The sequence below is a fragment of the Salvelinus fontinalis genome, chromosome 4 (assembly GCF_029448725.1).
Source record: "Salvelinus fontinalis isolate EN_2023a chromosome 4, ASM2944872v1, whole genome shotgun sequence".
In the NCBI taxonomy this organism is placed as follows: domain Eukaryota; kingdom Metazoa; phylum Chordata; class Actinopteri; order Salmoniformes; family Salmonidae; genus Salvelinus; species Salvelinus fontinalis.
The window spans coordinates 10,480,720-10,499,337 of NC_074668.1; the positions used below are offsets into that span (position 1 = coordinate 10,480,720).

The 18,618-nt window shown below is 45.9% G+C and overlaps 1 protein-coding gene across 2 annotated transcripts in view; it reads right to left on the reverse strand.

Annotated features, from left to right (window-relative positions):
* LOC129853067 (glutamate receptor ionotropic, delta-2) overlaps positions 1-18,618 on the reverse strand; it is a 691,695-nt gene that overhangs the window by 145,551 nt on the left and 527,526 nt on the right. For both annotated transcript variants that reach the window (XR_008759076.1, XM_055918729.1), the window contains exon 11: positions 18,227-18,539. Coding sequence is in view for 1 of the 2 variants with exons in the window: in XM_055918729.1 (XP_055774704.1) it covers positions 18,227-18,539 (313 nt within the window). In the remaining variant the exon portion in view is untranslated. The remainder of the gene's footprint in view (positions 1-18,226; positions 18,540-18,618) is intronic.

The following is an 18,618-nucleotide window of genomic DNA, read 5'->3' on the forward strand; positions in this document are numbered from 1 at the left end:
TTATATACTGTCTCTATACAGTCTATATACTGCTTACATACTGACTCTATACGTTCTCTATACTGTAACTATACTGCCAATATGTATCTATATGGACTCTATACTGACTCTCCCAGCTGGCGCTAACGAGGCACTTACTGATTCTCCCAGCTGGCTGCGAGTGCTCACTGTTCCTCAAATCCCTCCTCTCTCCTGTTTCTCCCACTAGCACACCAACTGGATGGGACATGTGTAGTAGAGAGCATCTGGAGTGATGCTCCAAGAGAATTAGGGATGAAACAACTAAACTGCAGCTCTGCAAGCGACCTGTCTCATGATTCCATTGACGATCCTGCTGCAAATGTCCAAACAAAGGTTGTGTGCATCCCAAATGGCACCCTATTTTCTACATAGTAAATTATCCACAGGGATCTGGTCAAAAGTAGTGCACTGCATAGGGAATAGGGTACCATTTGGGACACATCCATTGTCTATGACTGCTGCCTATGCTTGCCCCATACACTACATGGCCCAAAGTATGTGGACAGCTGCTAGTCAAACATCTCATTCCAAAATCATGAGCATTAATATGGAATTGGTCCCCCCTTTGCTGCTATAACAGCCGCCCCTCTTCTGGGAAGGCTTTCCACTAGATGGTTGAACATTGCTACGGGGACTTGCTTCCATTCAGCCACAAGAGCATTAGAGAGGTCGGACACTGATGTTGGGCGATTAGGCATGGCTCGCAGTCGGCATTCCAATTCATCCCAAAAGTGTTCGATGGGGTTGAAGTCAGGGCTCTGTGCAGTTCTGTCAAGTTCTTCCACACCGATCTCGACAAACCATTTCTGTATGGGCCTCGCCTTGTGCACAGGGGCATTGTCATGCGGAAACAGGAAAGGCCCTTCCCCAAACTGTTGCCACAAAGTCAGGAGTACAGAATCATCTAGAATGTCATTGTATGCTGTAGCGCTGTAGCGTTCCCTTCACTGGAACTAAGGGTTTAGCCCGAACCATGAAGAAAATCCCTAGACCATTATTCCTCCTCCACAAAACTTTACAGTTGGCACTATGCATTGGGGCAGGTAGCGTTCTCCTGGCATCCGCCAAACACAGATTGTCTGTCAAACTGCCAGATGGTGAAGAGTGATTCATCACTCCAGAGAATGTGTTTCCACTGCTTCAATGGTGGTGAAATTTACACCACTCCAGCCAACCCATTTCATGAAGCTCCCGACGAACAGTTATTGTGCTGACGTTGCTTCCAGGGGCAGTTTGGAACTCGGTAGTGAGTGTTTCAACCCGAGTACAGAGATGTTGTTGCTCCTAGACATTTCCATTTCACAATAACAGCATTTACAGTTGACCAGGGCAGCTCTAGCAGGGCAGACATTTTACAAACTAACTTTTTGGAAAGATGGCATCCTATGACGTTGCCACGTTTGAAAGTCACTGAGCTCTTCAGTAAGGCCATTCTACTGTTAATGTTTGTCTATGGAGATTGCATGGCTGTGTGCTCGATTTTATACACCTGTCAGCAACGACTGTGGCTGAAATAGCCGAATCTACTAATTTAAATAGGTGTCAAGATATTTTTGGTGATGTAGTGTATCTGTCAGACCAATCCACCGGTCCGTTCATGAACAAACCTGAACTGACCAGCTGTCTGTTTCTCTACCGAGGCAACGGAGAGAAGGAGAGGGTCTATTTTCTTGGGGTTGCACTGACAAACTCTGTTTGGAGTCACAGTCTGGAATCCGTTTCTCTCGTCTTCTGTTTCATTTGGGTTTCTCTTTTTGTCTTGGCTGAGGAGGAGGAGGAAGCTGTGGGCTGAGCTGTCCTACTGGGTGTGACATTGTCCTTCACAGCCAGCCTCCACTGGCCTATCCAACGACAGACACTTAGACGAGGAAGGATGAGCACTCTGGGGCTACAATGTTTGTCGCTTCGTCTCCCCACCGTGGCCTCTCAGATTAGGAAGCTAATAGCAGCTCGGCTAAATCCTGGTCTGGCTGAAAAGTGGGCCGGCCCTGGCCCTGTTTGTCAGCGATAAGGGGAGAGGTGGGAGGAAAGCAGCATGTCTCTCTCTGTACAGTAAGGGTCCCCACAATGAGGTCCCTCAAAGCTGTTTATAAAGGTCTCTCCAAAGCAGCAATCTTCTGGACTAAGTCGAGTGGGAAGGGGATGATGATGGAGTGTTGTTGGGCAGATTCCAGACATGGCGGGGGATGGGAGGAGAGTGACTGGTTGCTGCCTGGGAGAGGAGGATGAAAGGGAAGAAGAGGTGTTGGAAAGTGCAGATGAAAGGCCATGATGGTGGCCTATGGCAATGTGTGGATGTTCAGTCCACAGATGGATGGGGCGAATGTGTGGATGTTCAGTCCACAGATGGAGGGAGTTGGAGTGTTAGAGCAGAGCCCGAGTTGGTCTGTAGCTCTACTGCAGGGTAAATGAACACAGTGGTGTGCACTGTAGCTGTGTGTGTGTGCACTTGTGTGTGTGTTCGTGTGTCTGTATGTGTGTGCCAGTGGTGATTTTAGCATGTCAATCTTGATGGGGCATACTCCCCAAAAACGTTTAAGATGCATGCCAGCAAAGCCACTGCACAACACAACACTAAGCAATACATTAATTGCACTATAACGATGACAAACGGTGCCCACAAACTGTTAGGGCCTACATAAAGCTATCCCAACAGCAGAGCTTTCTTTTCAGCACCATGGAGTGAATCCTTATCACAGGATGGGCATTCTAACGTAAATCTATCGCAGCACCCAAGGGGCTTGAATTTTCGAGCTCTCCCCGTAGATTTTGCAGTGATGTAGTGTCCCTATGAGTGACAGAACACTGAGCCAATCGCGGCGTAACTAGAGAACATTACCAACCCCTACGCTCCGTGTTTTCCACTGGCTGCCCCGCCAAACTCCCGACGAACAGTTATTGTGCTGACGTTGCTTCCAGGGGCAGTTTGGAACTCGGTAGTGAGTGTTACAACCGAGTACAAAGCTGTTGTTGCTCCTAGACATTTCCATTTCAAAATGACTGTGGCTGAAATAGCCGAATCTACTAATGGTGTCAAGATATTTTTGGTGATGTAGTGTATCTGTCAGACCAATCCACCGGTCCGTTCATGAACAAACCTGAACTGACCAGCTGTCTGTTTCTCTACCGAGGCAACGGAGAGAAGGAGAGGGTCTATTTTCTTGGGGTTGCACTGACAAACTCTGTTTGGAGTCACAGTCTGGAATCAGTTCTCTCGTCTTCTGTTTCATTTGGGTTTCTCTTTTTGTCTTGGCTGAGGAGGAGGAGGAGGCTGTGGGCTGAGCTGTCCTACTGGGTGTGACATTGTCTTTTACAAAAAACAGTAGATTTGAGTGACAGTCCCCATGAGTGACAGAACACAGAGCCAATCACGGCGCAACTAGAGAACATTATCAACCGCTACGCTCTGTATTTTCCGCTGGCTGCCCCGCCACCACAGAAAGCACTGAGCTAGGCTGAAATACATGCATTTTGGAGCTGCCTTACTCAAGAAAGCAAAAAAAGAGACCATGTTTGTATGCAGCTTTATTTATTAAGTCAATGGCATAAAAAACAACAACAAAAAACAGGTGGGGCTCTACCTCACCTGCCCTGAATGACGGGTCCCCTGAATGACGGGTCCCCTGAATGAAAGTGACGGGTCCCCTGAATGAAAGTTTCAGGATAACGAGATCCATTGACACCAATTACAGTGGAACATGAACCAATTGGACTACATTATCTATGGATGTAATATTTCATCATCATTCTTTATCAGACACCACTGTTTCTATGGTCCCATGTACCACTTTTCCAGACCATGTTTTCAGATTTGACATTATTGAACACTCACCGGCCACTTTATTAGGTACACCTATCTTGTATTTGGTATCACGCCCTTTTTCCTCCACAACAGCCTGAATTATTCACAATGTTGTACGTTAAGAGATGCCTTTCTGCGCACTATTTAAATATTTCTGCGCACTATTTAAACGGCTGTTATTTGAGCATTTGTGGCCTTTCTGTGGCCGCTAACCTCTCTCATTAACAAGGCGTTTTTGCCCACAGAACTGCCACTCACCTGATGAGTTTTTAGTTTATCGCACCATTCTCTGTAAACTCTAGAGACTGTAGTGAGTAAAAATCCCAGGAGGGCAGCTGTTTCTGAGATTCTAGAACCACCATGTGTAGCACCAACAATCATACCATTGTCAAAGTTGCTTAGGTTACCTACTAAAGCTCTCTACTCTATATATTGAGTTGCTGGCAGCCACATGATTCGCTGTTCGAAGGAGCAGTCCCTAATAAAGTGGCCGGTGAGTGTATGTATGCAGGCCCTTGTAATTGCTTTTCCAATACTGCCAACTCATTACTGATGATTGATTTCACATTGTGGCACGAGTATATAATGAAATGAGTGGTATTCACCTACAACAACATAGCGATAAAAGGGAGCCGGCAAGTGATCCATGTCACAATAGAGGTCATGCAGTGGGAGGAGGAAGACGAGGAAGACGTGGTGGTCAAAGGAATGGCAGGGGACAAGCACCCTGTCTGAGAGGTGGTCGTGGGCCTGGTTTGAGAGGTGTGGGGGGAACGTGGTAGAGGACAAGGCCACGGACCAAGACAGCGGCAGCAACAGCAAAGACTGTCCAATGAAATCCGAGCAATAGTTGTAGACCATGTCGTAAATCATGGCATGACAATGACTGAGGCAGCTACAATGATTCAACCGAACCTCAGAAGATCAACCTTGGCTTTAATCATCAGAGTTTTCTGAAATGAGAACCGGTAAGTCTTCAGCATGCACTAAACATCAGACTACTCTCAATTGTCAAATGACTGTATACCGCATGCCAATGTGTACCACAGAGTAGGTGATGTGACTAAATGTGTTCTTACTGTCATTTTCCCTGCAGAATTAAGAGGGGAGTCAGAGACAAAATTCTGACTGACCAACAAGAGCGGGCTGTGGTCAATTTGGTTCGGACCAGAAATGATATTTACCTTACAGACATTCAGCAGCACATCTTGGACAATGACATGTTCAACAATGTGGAAGAAAAACCATCACAAATTCCTCTTTTTGGATGAGGCAGGCTTCAACCTGGCCAAGACAAGGAGGAGAGGTCGGAATTTCATTGGCCAGTGGGCAACCATCCAAGTACCTGGACAACGTGGGGCCATCACCACCATGTGTGCAGCTATATCGGAAGATGGTGTGGTGGGACGCAGACCTTGTATTGGATCATATAATGCAGCTCTCCTTGTAACCTTCCGTGATGAGCTAAATCAGGTCTGTAGAGCTGATGGCGAGACCTATGTCAATGTGTGGGATAATGTCAGGTTCCACCATGCTCAAATGGTTGGACCATTCATCCTGGCGCTACAGTGTCATGTTGGACCATTCATCCTGGCGCTACAGTGTCATGTTGGACCATTCATCCTGGAGCTGCAGTGTCATGTTGGACCATTCATCCTGGCGCTACAGTGTCATGTTGGACCATCCACAATTTACCACCCTTTACTTACTCCCATACTCTCCTTTCCTTAACCCAATTGAGGAATTTTCCTCCACATGGAGGTGGAAGGTATATGATAGGCGCCCTCACGAACAAGCCACACTTCTCCAGGCCATGGATGACACATGCAATGACTTCCCGGCAGACCAGTGTCAGGCCTGGATTCGCTCGAAGATTCTTCCCAAGATGTTTGGCTAATGAAAACATCCATTGTGATGTGGATGAGAACCTGTGGCCAAATCCACAAGACAGGGTTGATGGCAATATAGAAGTACAGTAATCAATCCTGTGTTTTGGTTTTTATAGTAAGCCAGGTGAGGAACACTGCAGTTGACGTTTTATTTATTTTATTTTTTGTAGCTAATTATTTTTGCTTTGATTCAAAGAAACCTATGTTGTCATTTTAATTGTATTTCATCAATACATTTTAGATTATGTTCAGTGATTCCACTGAGTCTGTACTATTCTCTCTACTAGTTATTTTACAGTGATGTATTTACGTGTAGTACCATAATGAAACACGTATCACATATTTTGTACTTCAAAATGTAATAATTGTACGAACAACTACACAGTGAAATTGTCTAGAGTTTTGAAAAATGACCACAAGGGTCTGAAATTAGTGCCAAAAGGATTGTAAAAAACTGTATTTGCTCAGCTCTTTTGCCACCATTGTGTGTGTGTGTGTGTGTGTGTGTGTGTGTGTGTGTGTGTGTGTGTGTGTGTGTGTGTGTGTGTGTGTGTGTGTGTGTGTGTGTGTGTGTGTGTGTGTGTGTGTGTGTGTGTGTGTGTGTGTGTGTGTGTGTGTGTGTGTGTGTGTGTGTGTGTGTGCAAGTGTGTGTAGGTGTTAATGTGTGTGTGTGTAGATGTGTGAGTATGCTTGTGTATGTGTGTGTGTGTGCGTGTGTGTGTGTGTGCGTGTGCTTGTAGGTGTTTATATGTTTGTTTGTGTGTGTGTGTGTGTGAATGTAGGTGTTTATATGTTTGTTTGTGTGTGTGTGTGTGTGAATGTAGGTGTTTATATGTTTGTTTGTGTGTGTGTGTGTGTGAATGTAGGTGTTTGTGTGTGTCACGTTCCTGACCTATTTCTGTTAGTTTATGTGTGTTAGTTGGTCAGGACGTGAGGTTGGGTGGGCATTCTATGTTTTCTGTTTCTGTGTTGGTTTTGGGTTGCCTGGTATGGCTCTTAATTAGAGGCAGGTGTTTGGCGTTCCTCTAATTAAGAGTCATATTTAGGTAGGCGTTGTCACAGTGTTCGTTGTGGGTGATTGTCTTCCGTGTCTGTGTCTGTACACCACGCAGGACTATTTACGGTTTACGGTTTGTTCGGTTTGTGTAGCCTATGTTCCTATTCGTGCGTTTTTCTTGTTTTATGTAAGTACGTCGTCTAGGTCTGTCTACACCGTTTGTTGTTTTTTGTTAGTTTAATCAAGTTCGTGTTTCGTTAATAAAATATGTCTTTTCACTTCGCTGCGCCTTGGTTCCCTCAATACTCCTCCTCTTCTGAAGATGAAGAGGAGGAGGACTGCCGTTACAGTGTGTGCGTGTAGGTGTTAATATGTTTGTTTGTGTGTGTGTGTGTGTGTGTGTGTGTGTGTGTGTGTGTGTGTGTGTGTGTGAATGTAGGTGTTAATATGTGTGTTTAAAGAAGGGCTGATGGTGTTTACCTGGTGCTGCAGGTCTCTAGCAGTGGCATCCTGCCGAGCGTGTTCTAATTCAGAGATGTCTGCATCGAGAGCACCACAGTGACATGTCTCCCTGCGTTTCCCCTCCACGCCACGCACACACGTACGTACGCACACAAACACAAACTCGTCTCTATGGCTGCCAACAATACCAACCAGTCTCCACGTTCACGCATTGACAACATCATTAATAACGTAGAACAGGAGAAATGAAAGAAATCACTCTAATCCCTCTCTCTATAACTTTCATGACTGTACTGTTGGACCTCAGTCCTGGGGCCAAACGGAGAAGGGAGGCTTCGAACACAGACAGTATTTTTGTTGGTTAATTGGAGCCGGTCAGAGAGAAAGATTAGACTTCAGGGGTGCTGCTATCCACTACAAATCTGTTTCGTTTTACTTCACAACTCCACACTGATCAAACAACTCTGGGATAACATGGGTCTGAACGTGATTCTGGAGCTTTGACAGATCCCTTGATTTAAACGATTAAAGCCAGAGACAGCTGACACAGGGAAATACCCCAATCCTAAATAGTCCCCAAGCTCTAAGTAGATGCTTTAGATGTACTGTAGACCTGATACAGATGGATATGTGTAAGCAATATGGCGGAGATTCCACCTAGCCTGTCAGAGGGCAAGGTCGAGCTATCACCATATTGCTTAGACCTATAATATCCTCTCAGATCTACAGGAATTGTCCTCTGAAGGGGTCCACAATAGACTAGCTCCAGTTCTACCAATCAATCGATCAATCAATCAATCAACTGTATTTTATAACGCCTTTTTACATAAGGAGTTGTCACAAAGGGTTTTATAGTTATCCAGCCCAAACCCAGAGAACGAAGGAAGCTAGGAGGAAACAGAAACAGCCATGTGAGGAGGGGGGGGGGGGGGCCTCTTCTGGCTGACGGGGTACACTAAAGTAAGGAAATTATGGAAACAGAAGGGAGGCAGGCCTCTGCATGTTGAGGATGCCACCTCCAAATAGAGTTGCAAATGGACTGTGAACTAGTGAAATTGAATTGTGCAAACATGCAACAAAAAGGCAAAAGGCAGAAAATGAATCGTTTGAGCTGAAAAATGAAAAATATCTGCATAGCTTTCCAACCCAGTCTCATTCTATCCACGACCCCATACCACGTAGCCTGAGTGCCAGTCTGTTTGTGCTACCATGCCAACTCCTTGTCACTAATTGTCATGCAAATTGGCTTGACAAGGACAGCAATGGTGTTGACAAGAGCACAAACAGATCTGGGACCCAGGCTACATATCAGCTGCCAATGATCTGTTCCAAAAAGGTGCTTCTTTGTACAAAGTGTATTGTATAAAACACATCAAACAGAGAGACAACTGAGTATATCTGAAATGGCACCCTATTCCCTAAAAAGTGCACAACTTTTTTTTTTTACCAGAGCCCATAAGGGAATCTAGGGAAGAGGGTGTAATTAGGGACACAGGCACTGATTGGATGACAAAGCTGGCACTGCAGTGTCATGTTGGACCATTCATCCTGGAGCTGCAGTGTCATGTTGGACCATTCATCCTGGAGCTGCAGTGTCATGTTGGACCATTCATCCTGGAGCTGCAGTGTCATGTTGGACCATTCATCCTGGCGCTGCAGTGTCATTTTGGACCATTCATCCTGGCGCTACAGTGTCATGTTGGACTATTCATCCTGGCGCTGCAGTGCCATGTTGGACCATTCATCCTGGCGCTGCAGTGTCATGTTGGACCATTCATCCTGGAGCTACAGTGTCATGTTGGACCATTCATCCTGGCGCTACAGTGTCATGTTGGACCATTCATCCTGGAGCTGCAGTGTCATGTTGGACTATTCATCCTGGAGCTGCAGTGTCATGTTGGACCATTCATCCTGGCGCTGCAGTGTCATGTTGGACCATTCATCCTGGAGCTGCAGTGTCATGTTGGACCATTCATCCTGGAGCTGCAGTGTCATGTTGGACCATTCATCCTGGTGCTACAGTGTCATGTTGGACCATTCATCCTGGCACTGCAGTGTCATGTTGGACCATTCATCCTGGCGCTGCAGTGTCATGTTGGACCATTCATCCTGGCGCTACAGTGTCATGTTGGACTATTCATCCTGGCGCTGCAGTGCCATGTTGGACCATTCATCCTGGCGCTGCAGTGTCATGTTGGACCATTCATCCTGGCGCTACAGTGTCATGTTGGACCATTCATCCTGGAGCTGCAGTGTCATGTTGGACCATTCATCCTGGCGCTGCAGTGTCATGTTGGACCATTCATCCTGGAGCTGCAGTGTCATGTTGGACCATTCATCCTGGAGCTGCAGTGTCATGTTGGACTATTCATCCTGGAGCTGCAGTGTCATGTTGGACCATTCATCCTGGAGCTGCAGTGTCATGTTGGACTATTCATCCTGGAGCTGCAGTGTCATGTTGGACTATTCATCCTGGAGCTGCAGTGTCATGTTGGACCATTCATCCTGGCGCTACAGTGTCATGTTGGACCATTCATCCTGGAGCTGCAGTGTCATGTTGGACTATTCATCCTGGAGCTGCAGTGTCATGTTGGACCATTCATCCTGGCGCTGCAGTGTCATGTTGGACCATTCATCCTGGCGCTACAGTGTCATGTTGGACCATTCATCCTGGAGCTACAGTGTCATGTTGGACCATTCATCCTGGCGCTGCAGTGTCATGTTGGACCATTCATCCTGGCGCTGCAGTGTCATGTTGGACCATTCATCCTGGAGCTACAGTGTCATGTTGGACCATTCATCCTGGAGCTACAGTGTCATGTTGGACCATTCATCCTGGAGCTGCAGTGTCATGTTGGACCATTCATCCTGGAGCTACAGTGTCATGTTGGACCATTCATCCTGGAGCTGCAGTGTCATGTTGGACCATTCATCCTGGCGCTACAGTGTCATGTTGGACCATTCATCCTGGAGCTGCAGTGTCATGTTGGACCATTCATCCTGGAGCTACAGTGTCATGTTGGACCATTCATCCTGGAGCTGCAGTGTCATGTTGGACCATTCATCCTGGAGCTGCAGTGTCATGTTGGACCATTCATCCTGGCGCTGCAGTGTCATGTTGGACCATTCATCCTGGCGCTACAGTGTCATGTTGGACCATTCATCCTGGAGCTGCAGTGTCATGTTGGACCATTCATCCTGGAGCTGCAGTGTCATGTTGGACCATTCATCCTGGAGCTGCAGTGTCATGTTGGACCATTCATCCTGGTGCTACAGTGTCATGTTGGACCATTCATCCTGGCGCTGCAGTGTCATGTTGGACCATTCATCCTGGCGCTGCAGTGTCATGTTGGACCATTCATCCTGGCGCTGCAGTGTCATGTTGGACCATTCATCCTGGCACTGCAGTGTCATGTTGGACCATTCATCCTGGCACTGCAGTGTCATGTTGGACCATTCATCCTGGCGCTGCAGTGTCATGTTGGACCATTCATCCTGGCACTGCAGTGTCATGTTGGACCATTCATCCTGGCGCTACAGTGTCATGTTGGACCATTCATCCTGGCGCTGCAGTGTCATGTTGGACCATTCATCCTGGCGCTGCAGTGTCATGTTGGACCATTCATCCTGGCGCTGCAGTGTCATGTTGGACCATTCATCCTGGCGCTACAGTATCATGTTGGACCATTCATCCTGGCGCTACAGTGTCATGTTGGACCATTCATCCTGGAGCTGCAGTGTCATGTTGGACCATTCATCCTGGCACTGCAGTGTCATGTTGGACCATTCATCCTGGCGCTGCAGTGTCATGTTGGACCATTCATCCTGGCGCTGCAGTGTCATGTTGGACCATTCATCCTGGCGCTGCAGTGTCATGTTGGACCATTCATCCTGGCGCTACAGTATCATGTTGGACCATTCATCCTGGCGCTACAGTGTCATGTTGGACCATTCATCCTGGAGCTGCAGTGTCATGTTGGACCATTCATCCTGGCACTGCAGTGTCATGTTGGACCATTCATCCTGGCGCTACAGTGTCATGTTGGACCATTCATCCTGGCACTGCAGTGTCATGTTGGACCATTCATGTATATCTGCAGACTATCTGGGATGTTGTTGTGTACTGAGGACCTTCAAATCAATTCAACCCTGAGGACAATGTTGTTTCAGTCCTAAATGGCTCCATAATCCCTATATAGTGCACTAGTATGGGTCCTGATCAAACGTAGGGACGCCATTTGGGACTGAAGAGCTCCCTAGTGGCGCAGCGGTCTAAGGTACTGCATCTCAGTGCTAGAGGCGTCAATACAGACCCTGGTTTGATTCCAGGCTGTATCACAACCGGCCGTGATTGTGAGTCCTATAAGGCGGCGCACAATTGGTCCAGCGATGTCCGTTATAGGGTTTGGCCAGGGTAGGCCGTCATTTTAAACTGACTTGCCTAGTTAAATGAATATGGGATGTAGCCAATGTGAGATCTGGGACAGAATATTTCTATAACGGCATCCCCTTCAGCATGGTGTGTGTGTGTGTTTCCGCATGAACTGTTCCTGTTAAAGAGCCTTGGGACGTTGATCCATTGTATATTCAGCCATTATTGACCGTTGAAGACTATCGTGCATGTAGTTTGCCTCGTCGTTGATACTGAGGTGAGAGTGTGTATACAAATAATTAGATTTTGCGCAATAATGACTAGATGACTAAAGTTTAATTACAACTAACAGAAGAATGATTGTATATAAAAGGGAACAATTAGCGTGTTGATCATCATTACCGCCATTAGTAAAATGTAGATTAAGAGGTTGCTTGTATTTCTGTGAGCTCATCTGCGGCTCATTTAAAATAGAATGATAAACCAACGCTAAAATCACTCCCAGAATTTGCATAATAAATGTGGCCCAAAATGAACGATTCTGAGTCCTCATGAAAAAAAATGAAACCTCACAGCTTCTGCACTTTGCCTCAAAACACCTCACATCTTCTCTCTTAGTCAATGCCATTATCTATCGCTATCTGCTTTTCTATGCTTTTCTCCTTTTATTTTCCCTAAGCTCCCATGTCCCACTCCTCCCCGTCCCACCCCTCTCCTTCCCTCTTCTCTCCTCTTCCCTCTCCTCAAATCCAGAGAAATTGATTTTAACCTGACCTTTGAAAGAACACCGAAAGACCACCATCACTATGTTTTATTCTCTCTTCTTCTCTCCACATCAATCCTCTCTCTCTTCTTCTCTCCACATCACTCCTCTCTCTCTTCTTCTCTCCACATCAATCCTCTCTCTCTTCTTCTCACCACATCAATCCTCTCTCTCTTCTTCTCTCCACATCACTCCTCTCTCTCTTCTTCTCTCCACATCACTCCTCTCTCTCTTCTTCTCTCCACATCAACCCTCTCTCTCTTCTTCTCTCCACATCAATCCTCTCTCTCTTCTTCTCTCCACATCAATCCTATCTCTCTTCTTCTCTCCACATCACTCCTCTCTCTTTTCTCCCACCCCGTTCACTTTTTCTTTCATTCTCTTTTCTTAACCCAGCGGTTTCCAAAATAGGGGTCACGACCCCCAGTGGGGTCGCCTGATATGAAAATGGGTCATGGGGGAATTTCCAAAATCTGAAAATATATATACAAAAATATTTACTGAACAAAAATATAAACTCAACATGTAAAGTGTTGGTCCCATGTTTCATGAGCTGAAATAAAAGATCCCAGAAAAGTCCATTCACACAAAAGCTTATTTCTCTCAAATTCTGTGAACAAATTTGTTTACATCCCTGTTAGTATTTCTCCTTTGCCAAGATAATTCATCCACCCAGCATATCAAAAAACTGATTAAACAGAATGATCATTACACATGTGCACGTTGTGCTGGGGACAATAAAGGGCCACTCTAAAATGTGGAGTTTGTCACAAAAAACAATGCCACAGATGTCTCAAGTTTTGAGGGAGAATGCTATTGGCACAGAGCTGTTGCCAGAGAATTTTATGTTAATTTCTCCACCATAATCCGCCTCCAATGTTGTTTTAGAGAATTTGGCAGCACGTCCAAACAGCCTCACGCCAGCTCAGAGCCTCCACATCTGTCTTTTTCACCTGCGGAATTGTCTGAGGAGGGGGGGGGGGGGGGCTGCCCAGTCATGTGAAATCCATAAATTAGGGCCTAATGAATTCATTTGATTGTATTTAAATTCATTGATTTCCTTCTGTGAACTGTAACTCAGTAAAGCTTATGGTCTCCAAATGGACGTTATCTGTGAGGGCCGAGATGCCCAAGCATTGACTTTTGTTCCCTATACATGTCAGGGGATTCTATTCAATAAGGACACATTTTTCTGTCTCACAATTCCCGAGCATGAACCGGCACAGGGGATGTTCAGTGTGCTGCGTGGCTATATTACCGAAAAACTGATTCCATGGGATCGAATGGTGGGCTTTTGCACAGATGGGGCTCCATCTATGGTGGGACGGAGGGCAGACCTCTGCACTCTAGTTATGAATGTGTCTCCCTCTGCCATATGGATGCATTGTATGATAGATACACCAAGAGCAACAGGTGGCAAAAGAGCTGAGCACAGAACTCAGAGATATACTGCAGCAGGTAACGTTGATTGTAAACTACATCCACTGCGCGCACGCCTGTTCATAAAACTATGTGGAGATATGGGATCAGAGTATGACAATCTTCTATTTTACACCGATGCTTGGTGGTTATCGAGGGGGAGTGTTGGAAAGATGTTTCACTTTAAGAGAGGAACTGTTGTTATGTACAATGGATGAAAAAAAAATACTTTGACTTCCCGTGTCATGAAACAAAAATGTGTCTCCTTCAGTGGCGACGCATCATTCAGGGGACCCGTCATTCAGGGGACCCGTCATTCAGTGGCGACCCATTTCAGGCGACCCATCATTCAGTGACGATCCATCCTTCAGGCGACCCATCATTCAGGCGACCCATCATTCAGTGGCGACCCATCGTTCAGTGGCGACCCATCGTTCAGTGGCGACCCATCGTTCAGGCGACCTATCATTCAGTGGCGACCCATCGTTCAGTGGTGACCCATCGTTCAGTGGCGACCTATCATTCAGGCGACCCATCATTGAGCCCCACTTTTATTTTGCCATTAATATGTATCACATATCAGTTTCCAAACAATGTAAAAATAATAATATTTGATTTAATAAAGCTGCATACAAACATGGTCTCTTTTTTTACTTTCTTGAGTGAGGCAGCTCCAAAATGCAGGTGTTTTTCCGCGTAGCTCTGTGCTTTCTGTGGTGGTGGGGCAGCCAGCAGAAAATACGGAGCGTAGGGGTTGGTAATGTTCTCTAGTTGCACCATGATTGGCTCAGTGTTCTGTCACTCACTCATGGGGACACTACATCACCGCAAAATCTACGGGGAGAGCACTAAAATTCAAGCCCCTTGGTTGCTGCCATACATTTACATTAGAAGTGCCCATCCAAGAAGGCTCAAGGTCATTAGCCACAGATAAAATTACGTCATATCACATTTTATCTACCGTAGATTTGATTGGACTGATCATGTCAACATCATACTTCCAAAATCTTAGCTAGCAAGCTTGACAAGCAGTCATCATCATGAATCAAGTCGACAATCTACTGGCAAATCCATTCAATCTTTGTCATATGAAGATAAATTATAGATAAAACCTATCGGTGCTCATCGGCCATTGGACATAAACGTTAGAAATTGCAAATTCAACAATGAGTGGTTTGGAAGGAATCAGTGGCTAACTGAAAGCGTTGCAAAGCAATCACTAGCCTGCTACTCAGTGGAGACGGTGTGTGGTCTGAGTTTAAGGGTCTCTTTTCCAAGTTTAAAAGGATAAACATTCACATGCAACACCATGGGCCAGAAAAGGTTGAATACATTGGTCATGCTTTCAATCCAGCATGACTTCTGCCGTGTTCAAAACAACTGGAAACTCTGAACTGGGAAATCTCAGACTTGAGTGAGTTCATGACAACTGGGAACTCTGGAAAAACAACGAGATCCGACTGGGAAAATACGTTTTGAATTGTCATCCAACTCGGAATTTAAAGTTTGGGAACTTGGGCCTCTTTCTAGAGCGACGACCTGAGATCACTGATGTCATGATTCAACCTTGTTTTTTTCAGTTCCCAGTTGTCTTGAAAAGACCATAAATCCAGAGAATGACAGACTTTGATGACAAAATTTGAAGACAAAATTTGCCCACAAGAAGGACCGCCGTGCCACCTTCCTGTTCAAGTGAGCGCAGAACAATAAGGACCGCCGTGCCACCTTCCTGTTCAAGTGAGCACAGAACAATAAGGACCGCCGTGCCACCTTCCTGTTCAAGTGAGCACAGAACAATAAGGACCGCCGTGCCACCTTCCTGTTCAAGTGAGCACAGAACAATAAGGACCGCCGTGCCACCTTCCTGTTCAAGTGAGCACAGAACAATAAGCACCGCCGTGCCACCTTCCTGTTCAAGTGAGCACAGAACAACAAGGACCGCCGTGCCACCTTCCTGTTCAAGTGAGCACAGAACAATAAGGACCGCCGTGCCACCTTCCTGTTCAAGTGAGCACAGAACAACAAGGACCGCCGTGCCACCTTCCTGTTCAAGTGAGCACAGAACAACAAGGTGAGTTCAATAATGTATTGGATGCTGAAGTATAATGTGGCTAAGAATGTAATACCAAGTGTATGGTGTGTAGCTGTTAGTAGCCCATGTGCCTCACCCTAAAAATGTGGTCCCTTTCTCCCTCATAACTTTGCTTACTGTTCTGACTTGGGGGTGTAAATGTAGCCTATAACCTGTGATAGAGAAATGTAATCATTGAATATTGTAAGAGCTTTCATTGTCTGCTTATATTGTAAGAACCGACACTGGAGATGAGAAGCAGGTACGGAGAGTTGATCCGTAACATTTAATATAGCAAAGACATGGAACAGGACAGGAACAGCGTCAGAACTGGGTAACAAAACGACAGACGACAATTAATGCTGAAGCGGGGAACAGAGCTGGGGACCAGATAGATATAGGGGAGGAAATAACACAAGTGATTTAGTCCAGGTGAGTGCAATGGATCGCTGATGCGCGTGACGAGGGAAACAGGTGTGCGTAATGATGGTGGCGGGAGTGAGTAATTCTGGGCAGCCTGGCACGGAGGGAGAGCGGGAGCAGGCGTGACATATGTGCCCCCTTTATTTATCCTACAGTTCTGACCTGGTGTACAGGGAGGATACTGTAAGAATGGCCCATGTTCTGAATTATTTCTCTGTAAATTTCAAAAGTGCTGAACCAATAGTTATATTGCCTATGTCCGTCTTAGCTCGGTCATTAATGTCTTAATCAAAATTACAGATTGCCTCTTATATGCCCATTGTTCCCTTATGCCATAGTTTGTACATCTCAATTGTCAATAGAAACATAATTTGTTTAAGCAAGTCAGCCATATCAGCTATGTTTTAAAAAAAGGCAGTAAATGAGGCTTAAGGAATTGTTTCGCTGCCAGACAAGGCTCCGATGATAGTCAGGTGTAGCGGTGGTAAGGATTCACTCCATGGTGCTGAAAAGAAAGCTCTGCTATTAGGATAGCTTTATGTAGGCCCTAATAGTTTGTGGGCACGGTTTGTCACTATTATGGTGCAATTAATGTATTGTTTAGAGTTGTATTGTGTAGTGGCTTTGCTGGCATGCATCTAAACATATATATATATATATATATGTTATGCACCACCAAGACTTATATGCTAAAATCACCACTGGTGTCTTTGCCTATGTAACAGACATATTTGAGAAACTGAACGAACTGAACACAAGCATGCAGGGGAAGTACAAAAACATTCTACAGATGAGTGACTTAATCAGTGGATTCAGAGGAAAGAATTCTTATTGGAGAGTGTTTCAGAAGGGAACGCTTCCCTCGGCTGTGCATGTTTCTAACAGAAAACAGCATCCGTAAATGTCTGTCACGTGTGATGACTGCTCACCTCCAACGCTTGGAAGAGCACGTTGGTACCTACTTCCCCATCCATTTGACTGTGATCCTGTCTCAGTTGACATGCAGGTCAGTGACCGAATTCTGCAGACAACACATTCACGGGTCACTATGGAGGAGTTTTGGTTCGCGATTCAAAGGAAATACCCTGCCGTCTCCTTTTGAGCATTAAAAGTCATAGTACCCTTTGCCAGCTCATATCTGTGTGTAGCTGGATTCAGTGCTCTCGTCTGCATTACAACCAAATATTGATCCAGGTTGGATGTGACAGCAGAGACTAGGTGCGCACTGTGGACCACGCCCCCCTGACTTTGAGAAACTCCGACACGTCATACATCCAGCCCACCCATCTCATTAGTGGTGCTGAGATAAGAGACATTATGTCAGACACATTTACAATTGACTGTCATAGTCCCACATTCAAAGTACAGTATGTGATGGTGAGTTGAGAAGACAATCAGAAATACCGTTAGAATGTTTTTGACTGCCATAGCCCCAAATAAAAAAGTTAACATTGGCTGTTAATTACATCCTTTTTTCACATGGTTGGGGTCGCAAGAATTTTCAGATATCAAAATGGGGTCTTGGGACAAAAAAGTTTGGTAACCCATGTCTTAACCCATCCCCTCCTCCTTTCACGATAGAGGGACACACACCAGGTGATAATTAAGCAATAAGGCCCGAGGGGGTGTGGTATATGGCCAATATACCACGGCTAAGGGCTGTTCTTAGGCACGACGTATCGCGGAGTGCCTGGACACAGCCCGTAGCCGTGGTATATTTGCCATATACCACAAACCCCAAGGTGCCTTATCGCTATTATAAACTGGTTACCAATGTAATTAGAGCAGTAAAAATAAATGTTTTGTCATACCTGTGGTATACAGTCTGATATACCACGGATGTCAGCCAATCAGCATTCAGGGCTCGAACCACACAGTTTATAATAATACAATATACAACGGGTGGGTCTACTCCTGAATGCTGATTGGTTAAAACCAGGTGATAATAATACAATACATCACAAAGGAAAAACAAAAACAAAAGGATACAAACAAAAAGGAACTCACCCTGCTGGACGAAGGATCCATAGACAAACCACATGGAATTGTAGAAGGTGGTGGAGGAGACAGCACCCATGGGCAGGCGCGGCGGGTTCAGCCAGTTGAGTAGGTAGACCAGGATGCCCACCAGCAGCACGGTGCCCGCAATGCACGCCCACAGCGACAGGTCAAAGGGCGCTAGGCAGGCGAACATGTCCACTGTACGCTCGGCCTTTCTGAGCAGCACACCCACCGAGTAGTCCATGTAGCGTGTGGTGAAGTCCACCGCACTCTCCCGTTCTGGCGTGATGGTGAGAGCCGAGAGACCCACGTCTGCCCGCTGGAACACAAACACACAGAGACACGTGCGCAAGCATACACATAGATATGCACACACGCACACAAATACACACACACAC